Source organism: Asparagus officinalis, chromosome 4 (assembly GCF_001876935.1).
Source record: "Asparagus officinalis chromosome 4, Aspof.V1, whole genome shotgun sequence".
Taxonomy (NCBI): Eukaryota; Viridiplantae; Streptophyta; class Magnoliopsida; order Asparagales; family Asparagaceae; genus Asparagus; species Asparagus officinalis.
In genome coordinates, this window is record NC_033797.1 from 9,635,806 (window position 1) to 9,644,854 (window position 9,049).

The 9,049-nt window shown below is 33.5% G+C and overlaps 1 protein-coding gene across 1 annotated transcript; it reads right to left on the reverse strand.

The window, feature by feature from the left end:
- Positions 1,782-6,978, reverse strand: LOC109838160 (WAT1-related protein At5g64700-like). Its single transcript, XM_020406624.1, has 7 exons — positions 6,733-6,978; positions 3,034-3,096; positions 2,827-2,928; positions 2,485-2,734; positions 2,241-2,402; positions 1,971-2,122; positions 1,782-1,854 (listed from the first exon to the last, which is right to left on the reverse strand). Exons 1-7 carry the CDS (start codon positions 6,903-6,905, stop codon positions 1,782-1,784), a joined length of 975 nt encoding a protein of 324 aa, XP_020262213.1. The 5' UTR covers positions 6,906-6,978.

The window sequence follows — 9,049 nt, forward strand, 5'->3', positions numbered from 1 at the left end:
TTCCCATTCTTTTTTGTTTGGGTGCGTTTGCAGAATGAAGCTAGAATGAAAATTCCATTCTCATTCTCATGTTTGGTATCATTACTTCACAAGTGAGAATGAAACCTAATTTTCTAATAATGCCCTTATAACAACATAGATTTTTAAAAAGATAAAAATAAATAATAATAATAATAATAACTAAATAATTTTATTTTTAAAAATAAACTTTATAAAAATAATCAATATTTCGTGTTTCTATCATAGAATCCATTTCCCTATATATGCAAGTCTAAGGAAAAACATCTTAATCAATTGTTCATACATATCCATGTTATTAATCTAGTTATGTCGCTCAATGTGACAAGATTTTTAATTTTATTTTTATCATCAATGGGTGTGTAATTAGAAATTAAGTAACTAATATTATTCCCACTTGAAAGGAAATGACCATTCCCCATCAATTCACTTGGAATGTTCATTCCCACAAAAAGTGGGAATGAGCATTCCCTAGAAATGATCATTCCAACTTCTAAAAAATGGTTATGTTTGATGTGGGGGAATGAGAAGTGGGAATGACCATTCCATTCCACTCCATTCCTGCATGCCAAATGAGGCGTAAGTTTATATGCAAAAACTGACCCTCATTCTAGTGAAATCCGAATTTTGCAAGACCCAACATTTTATCGTCATGATAGGTAGAAATTGAACGTAAGAACAACATGAGGAATAAAAATGTCGAAAATGAAAAGTGAAACAAAATTTACCCTTATGAAAAAAATCCCTTTATAATTTTGGGCTATCATGATAAGAATCCAACGTAGAAATTGAACGTAAGAACAACATGAGGAATAAAAATGTCGAAAATGAAAAGTGAAACAAAATTTACCCTTATGAAAAAAATCCCTTTATAATTTTGGGCTATCATGATAAGAATCCAACGTAGAAATTGAACGTAAGAACAACATGAGGAATAAAAATGTCGAAAATGAAAAGTGAAACAAAATTTACCCTTATGAAAAAAATCCCTTTATAATTTTGGGCTATCATGATAAGAATCCAACGGCTAAGAAATGATTCCCTTCCGTTCCATTTACTAAACTTTTAAACATGATTATTACACCCCCCCTCCCATTCATTTCCTTTCATTTGCCTTGTTTCTCCTTCCCTTCCCCTCCTGTAAACTCCCAAACATAGCATAAAAGTTTTTAAAAGTCTCACTTTAGAAGAATTTCCCCCAAAAGATAATCATGCAACACTCACATACTAATTTGAGAACATTTTAATTCTTACTATATTAGTTAAATTTTACTGTTAAACTTATCAAACTCACTTGAGCGAATTACATATAAAAAAAGTTCCTAATTTGCATTAGGAAGTAAATGTCGACTATACTGAATAAAGTCGTTCAAAGAACATAATTAATAAACAGGCTTTCAAGGCCATATGTAAAACAATATTTTTTTGAAAACATATCTAACACTTACCTTGTAACCAAAGGGTTTCCTCATATGTTAATCAACTAACGAAAAGAATAAATCATCTCCACAGCAAATTCTAAATTTGTTACCACAATATACAAACTTTCATCCATCATGCACCCTCAACATTTGAGTTTCTCCTATAGCATCCCATAATAATGCTACCGGGTCGGATTAAAAAAAAAAAGAAGAAGGGAAATCAGATAGCATCACTCAAAAATTAATCTGAACTATGTTATGAACCAAATCCATTCAGGAATCTAAACTTTTGAGATGCAATCCTTTGCAACCTCAACATGTGAGTTTCTCTCTTTTGCATCCTCAGCATTTGAATTCGCTCTTTCCCCATAGGACAGAATAAAGGCCTACAACCATAAAAGCTCCACCCACAATGCTGCAGCATATATATGTTCAGTATCACAAACCAAAACACCAGCACCAGGTTAATTAATTAATAACCAAAATTACCACCACAAAATAGATTTTTCGAAAGAAATGATCGATGATTACCTTCCAGGACTTACAACTTCCTCTATGATGAAGGAGGAGGCTATAATGGTAACAACAAGAGCCAAAGGAAAGAACATTCCCACAAAGACAGGGCCTTTTTTGTGTATACACCAAGTTTGCAAGTATAACACGAGTCCAGCCACCAACACTCCCTGTATGTGTCAAATTTGAGATCATATTCATTAGTCGATGAACTAATTAAAAAGGATTTATCGGTTATCTACAAATTTTATACAAATTTTATCGTATCGCATGCAAGAAACCATTTACATTATATACTACTGCAAGAAGTCCGCCATCCCAATGTAGCTTCCATTTGTTCACATTCCTCTCTACTGCGATGTTGGCAACAACAAAGCACTGGAGTGCACTAAACATGCTCACAAGAGCAGAGGACCAAATCCATGATGGATATTCCTTCAATAATAACCCCTATAATTTAGAAAAGTAAATAAAACCATTGAGTATCTTAGTAGAGATTAAGATTTAAGAATGAACAATATTAGGTATATACCTGTAACACAAACCATAAAGCCCAACAAAATGCAACCAAAATCATGAGAAAAGTGCCAATTATCCATGTCCTGTTCATACTAGTATGTGAACGATTCTGATTACTTCCGTGGAGAATTTGGTGATCGTTGATGAATGGATTCGAATGACGATCTTTATAAAATGCAATAATCATGACTCCTGTAAAGCAAATTAGTATTCCAATTGCCTTGGCGATTCCTGTGAAAGTCCTCAATCTGATAATTTCTTCCCTATAATATATATCAGTCAAAATTATGAAACCATATAGATATTTCTCTGAGTTTATATAAAAATGTATGGTTTAAGTATAATCTGAAATTACCGAAATAAAAGTGCAATAATAAAAGTGAAAACAGGTATGAGATTTACTGTTGCAGAGGTGAGGTTGATGGCGATACTGTGCATGTTCAAGTTGACTGTGTATCTAAATTCAAATAAAAGTTATAAAATGTTACAAAATAATAATAATAATAATAATAATAATAATAATAACTAATAAGAATTGGGAAAGCAATGAAATATATAATACCCGAATAGAGCAAGCATGAAAATCTTGAACATCAATTTGAATGGCAATGGAGGGGCAGTTTTCCTAACATTCCCTGAACTCAATCAAGCTTGAGAAAATAACGAATGAAAAATATTTAGATGGGTTAATTGAGGATAGACCCCTTATAGTATCACCCCACTGAGAATAGATCCTTTGTAGTTCTGTTCATGCGAGTAGACCCTTTTAGTGAACTTTTTCAACTCTTTTAAAAGTAAAAAAAAAAAAAAAGATCTACTCTCAACAGTAGAACTATGGAGCGTCTATCTGCCTCTTCAAACATTTTAGCGATTTAAGAGTAAATTTTTTTTTGGGAAAAATGTGTCCAGGCCCCAAAAGCAGAAAGTTCATGTGACCCGCCCCCTTGTATTTTGCCCCATGTGATTCAGCCCCAAATACACATTGTATTTGTGTTAAGGCCCCAAAGTACCAGATCCTGAGAAAAATCCAACAAAAGTTACAAATTTACCCTTTGATTTGATTGAGCTTGGTAACTGCGCCCATCCCTTTAACCCCATCCCATCTCTCTCTCTCTCTCTCTCTCTCTCTCTCTCTCTCTATGCGTTTTTCCCTGGAGTTAGGTAAGTTATAAGCTATTTCATTACATGACTATTATAAGCCGCTTGACGAATTCCCTATTATGTTTCAGATATGGTCACGTTACATCAAATGTTGCAGAGTCATTCAACAAATGGATACATGAGGCTAGGCTACTACGGATACTTCAACTGGTAGAGCACATACGTAAACAGATTATGGTTCGTATGAATGAGCGACGAACCATGGCTGAAAGTTGGAATCAATTTCTTTGCCCCAAAGCTGAACTTGCTCTCAAAGAGAACATGGAAAATGGTCGTCCATTGGAGGTTCGTCAGTCCCACACAGGATTATTTGAGGTACAATCCCATAGATCTTGTCAAGTGGATCTAGACAATAAAACATGCACTTGCCGTGGGTGGGATGTAACCCGTGTCCCTTGCAAACATGCATGCGCATCCATTATGTTTATGAAAAGGGATGTCTACCAGTTCTGTGACTGGTTTATGACGGTTGAAGCCTTTAAAAAGAGCTACGAGCCAATCCTCTACCCTATCCCTGACTTTGAGAAGCGCATCGTGCCAAGGGATGAGATACAGATCCTACCTCCACTTACAACAAAAAGGAAAGGGAGAAATAAAACCAGGCGTATCAACAACAGAACTGTTTACACGCGGCCAGTAAAATGTTCTCGATGTCATATGGAAGGTCATAACCGTAAAACATGTAATGAATCTATAGCTGACTAAGTGTTTGATATGTTGAAGTGTTTTCGTCCCAGTATGCAACAAATATTTTGTTTTTTTCCGATTGAATGTTTACTCTTTGTTAATCGGGAACTAACATCAGCTTACACTAGATAAAAAGTTGTAAGTAACAAAACAACTATCATATTAGGCCTAACACGCTTAAAAGAATAGAACTAACATCTCAGTTATTCGATGCGCTCGAGGGGCTAGGAGTAACAAGCCAAAGAATAGAACTAACTTGGTATCAGATAGTACTAACATGTGCAGAAGCAGAACTGACTTGGATCGGAACAGATTACAGAATAGAACTAACACTCTACAGGATAGCACTAACACTCTACAGACTTGAACTAATACTGTGCAGAATAGAACTAACACTCTACAGATTAGAACTAACACTGTGCAGATTAGAACTAACACTCTACAGAATAGAACTAACACTGTGCAGATTAGAACTAACACTCTACAGAACGGAACTAACACTGTGCAGAATAGAACTAACACTCTACAGATTAGAACTAACACTGTGCAGATTAGAACTAACACTCTACAGAATAGAACTAACACTGTGCAGATTAGAACTAACACTCTACAGAATAGAACTAACACTGTGCAGATTAGAACTAACACTCTACAGAATAGAACTAACACTGTGCAGATTAGAACTAACACTCTACAGAATAGAACTAACACTGTGCAGATTAGAACTAACACTCTACAGAATAGAACTAACACTGTGCAGATTAGAACTAACACTCTACAGAATAGAACTAACACTGTGCAGATTAGAACTAACACTCTACAGAATAGAACTAACACTGTGCAGATTAGAACTAACACTCTACAGAATAGAACTAACACTGTGCAGATTAGAACTAACACTCTACAGAATAGAACTAACACTGTGCAGATTAGAACTAACACTCTACAGAATAGAACTAACACTGTGCAGATTAGAACTAACACTCTACAGAATAGAACTAACACTGTGCAGATTAGAACTAACACTCTACAGAATAGAACTAACACTGTGCAGATTAGAACTAACACTCTACAGAATAGAACTAACACTGTGCAGATTAGAACTAACACTCTACAGAATAGAACTAACACTGTGCAGATTAGAACTAACACGCTACAGAATAGATCTAACATGGTATAGATTAGAACTAACACGCTCCAGAATAGAATTAACATTGTATAATTTAGAGATAGCTTGTTATAAAATAGAACTAACTTGTATAAATTAGAACTAACTTGGCATAAATTAGAACTAACGTGGCATAAAATTAGAACTAACATGGTATAAAATTAGAACTAACTTGTTATAAAATAGAACTAACTTTGTATAAATTAGAACTAATGTGGTTAGTTCTAATTTTTACCAGCTCGTGTTAGTTTTAATTTATTTAATGTGTTAGTTCTAGTGTTAGTTCTAACAGATATCGTGTTAGTTGTAATTTATTTAAGTCATTAGTTCTACGTAATTGTTGGGTCTAAACGCCATGTTAGTTCTATTTAATGATGTGTTAGTTCTAGCTTCTCTAGTGTTAGTTCTAACTGGTATCGTGTTAGTTCTAATTTATTTAAGTCGTTAGTTCCAGCGTAATTGTTAGGTCTAAATGTCATATTACTTCTACTTGATGATGTGTTAGTTCTAGCTTCTCCAGTATCAATTCTAACAGGTATCGTGTCAGTCCTAACAGGAGCTCAATTAGAACTAATATAGCCACTAGAACTAACGCTTATATTAGAACCAACACTAGCTGGAAGTAGAACTAACATTAAATAAGTCAGAACTAAATTAGAACTAACATAGAACAACATAAAATAAGTTAGAACAAACATTAAATAACTTAGAACTAACATTAGAACTAACATGAATTAGAACTAAATTAGAACTAACATAAAATAAGTTAGAACTAACATTAAATAACTTAGAACTAACATTAAATAACTTAGAACTAACATGAGTTATTGCTCATGATAGAGTTCAAAAAAGGGCGGGAAATTTCCCTCTATTTTTTCCATCAGATTGCATTAATGGGCGTGACTTTCCATGTAGTTTGTGGACCAGACGTCTAGGGAAGATAAGTGGAGGGGTAATTTCGGGTTTTTTTTCAAAATACAATCTCTTTTTTTATACTGCTGACGTGGAGGGGCCTTAAAATATTAAATGATACTTTTTGGGGCTGAATCACATGGGGCAAAATACAAGGGGGCGGGTCACATGAACATTCTGCTTTTGGGGCCTGGACACATTTTTCCCTTTTTTTTTTATACACATTTCTTACAAATAGAACTCCGCGGAGTCTCTTCAAAGTTGGAAGATAGTACAAAAGTTACGTTCGCAATTAGTACCCAATTTAAATTCTTGGAAAGAGAACAAACTTACCTTGCAAATATTATAGCTAGAGGCAATAATATAACTGCAGCAATAGCTTGCCTGTAGAATACAAACACAAAGGTGTTCATGCCCCCATTGAAGGCAGCTTTGGAGATCATGGACATGCCTGCAAATATAATCTGAACTATGATCATGGCCAAATATGGCTTGTTTTCTCCCATTGTTGTCGCAAATTGATTCAGAGAGAGAGAGAGAGAGAGAGAGAGAGTTATGAGTGCTTTTTAACTCATGTGATATATACTAAGCGATCAATTATGTCAGTGCACTGACAAGTGCTGAGTGCTCTCACTCTCTAAAGTTAACGTGACATTATTGAGACAAAAACTAAAGTTTATAATTATTATGTGAATGTGACGTTTTACCTTCTGGGGCCCTCTCAGTCTTGATGTTTGTTTTATTAGCCACAAAAGAAATTGATTAATAAAGAAATCCGGGATAGTTGATTTGATGTCGGTTTTTATTCTTTCGGATAAAATAGTGTGTTGTGGGCTTCATTAATAAACAGTTCGGATATTATATTGTGTGGGCTTTGGTACGATGTGATTGTGTGGGCTTGATAATTGATAAGAAATGCGGATAATTATTGTGGATGATGTGAGTGATTTTTTAAAAAAACTTATTTTGAGGTTGTTTGGTTGGTTAAAAAAATAAGAAAATGAATTGGAGATATATTATTGGATGATGTTTTGAGGTTGTTTGTGTTTAGTTCATTTTTAAAAATAAGAAAATAGATGAGATGAGATGAGTTTGAGGTATATTATTGGATGATGTGACACATACTTAAGGAAATTAATTTCTTATTTTTTTTTAAGAAAATGGATGGAAAGGAAGGTTTAATGAGACGAGATGAGTTATCACAATATTATTGGATGATGTGTGTGATTTTTAAAAATGAGATAAGATAAGATGTGATGAGTTGGATGATGTGACATATTTCTTGTGTTTGGTTTATTTTTAAAGGTAGGAAATGAGATGAAATGAGATGAGTTGGAGGATAAAAATATTATTTTATTGGATGTTGTGGGTGAGTTTTAGGGATAAAAATGGATAAAAATATTATTTTATTGGTTTCCTTGTACCGATTTTTTTTTCTTGGTTTTTAGGAAACCAACCAAACGGCCCCTAAAAGTAAGAAATGAGATGATATGAGATGAGTTGTCACCATATTATTGGTTGATGTGAAAGATTTGTAAGGATGGAAAATGATGAAAGTGAAGAAAAATAGGTTTTGGAAAATAAAGGAAACGAACCAAACAGGTCCTTACAGGACTTTGTTATATGAAATAGGGAAAATGTGTGCCCATGGGCTTTGATATCACATATGCGGGGTTGGTTTTTTTTAAAAAATCGGGTATCAAAACATGTGGGTGTCAAAGCGCCCCAAAACCAACGGGATTATTTGAGCTTAAAAAGTTTAGGGGGTTATGAGGCAAAACCCGGTGTGATTTTTTATCGAGGACCCCCTCCCCCAAATGTAATGGTCTTAAGAAGAAGAAAGAAAAACTCTTTTTTTTCCAGTTGTAATTTACTAGTGTATTTTTCCTCTGAATTTTTTTGGGATATTACAGATAGGGTAAAAGTCCAATCTTCAGAAGAGTTTTAAGCGAATGGACTGTGGCTTAGACTAATTGACTAAATAAAATCTCCTTTTTCATAGGCTTATCCAACTCCCCGAGAGATCCCATTACTCCCAACAGATGATTGGTAATAATTTTTTTAAATAAATACATAATACACACATTGTAAAGTATGACTCTAATGCATAAACCTAATTCATTCAGTACATAGTTGACTATGGAATCTAAACTTTTGGGATGCCATCTTTTGCACCTCCAACATTTGATTGCACTAGTTTTTAATGCACGTGTAATGCATGTGGTTTAATATCAAAATAATTTATTTTTTATTTTATTACCATAAATAAGTCATATTCATTTTAATTATTAGATTTGCTATAATTTTTATTTAAACATTATAAAAAATTTGATGTGATGGATTTTTGTGCTAAATTGGGATCAATATACTTAACTTGGATATCATAATTGATTTTCGCACACAAAGATATTAGTTGACATAATAATATCTTCAAGCATAATAGTAAAAAAAATAAGTTAAGTTAATACTACATGTCATATTCTAAACTCTACTAATCCCAAGTTATAGTATGAAGTCAATGATAAATAACAATATCATTATCAACTATAGTTCTAGCAATAAAAAAATAACATTTCTTATTACATTGAAAATAAAATTACACTGCACTTTTCTATATATATATATATATATATATATATATATGAGATCT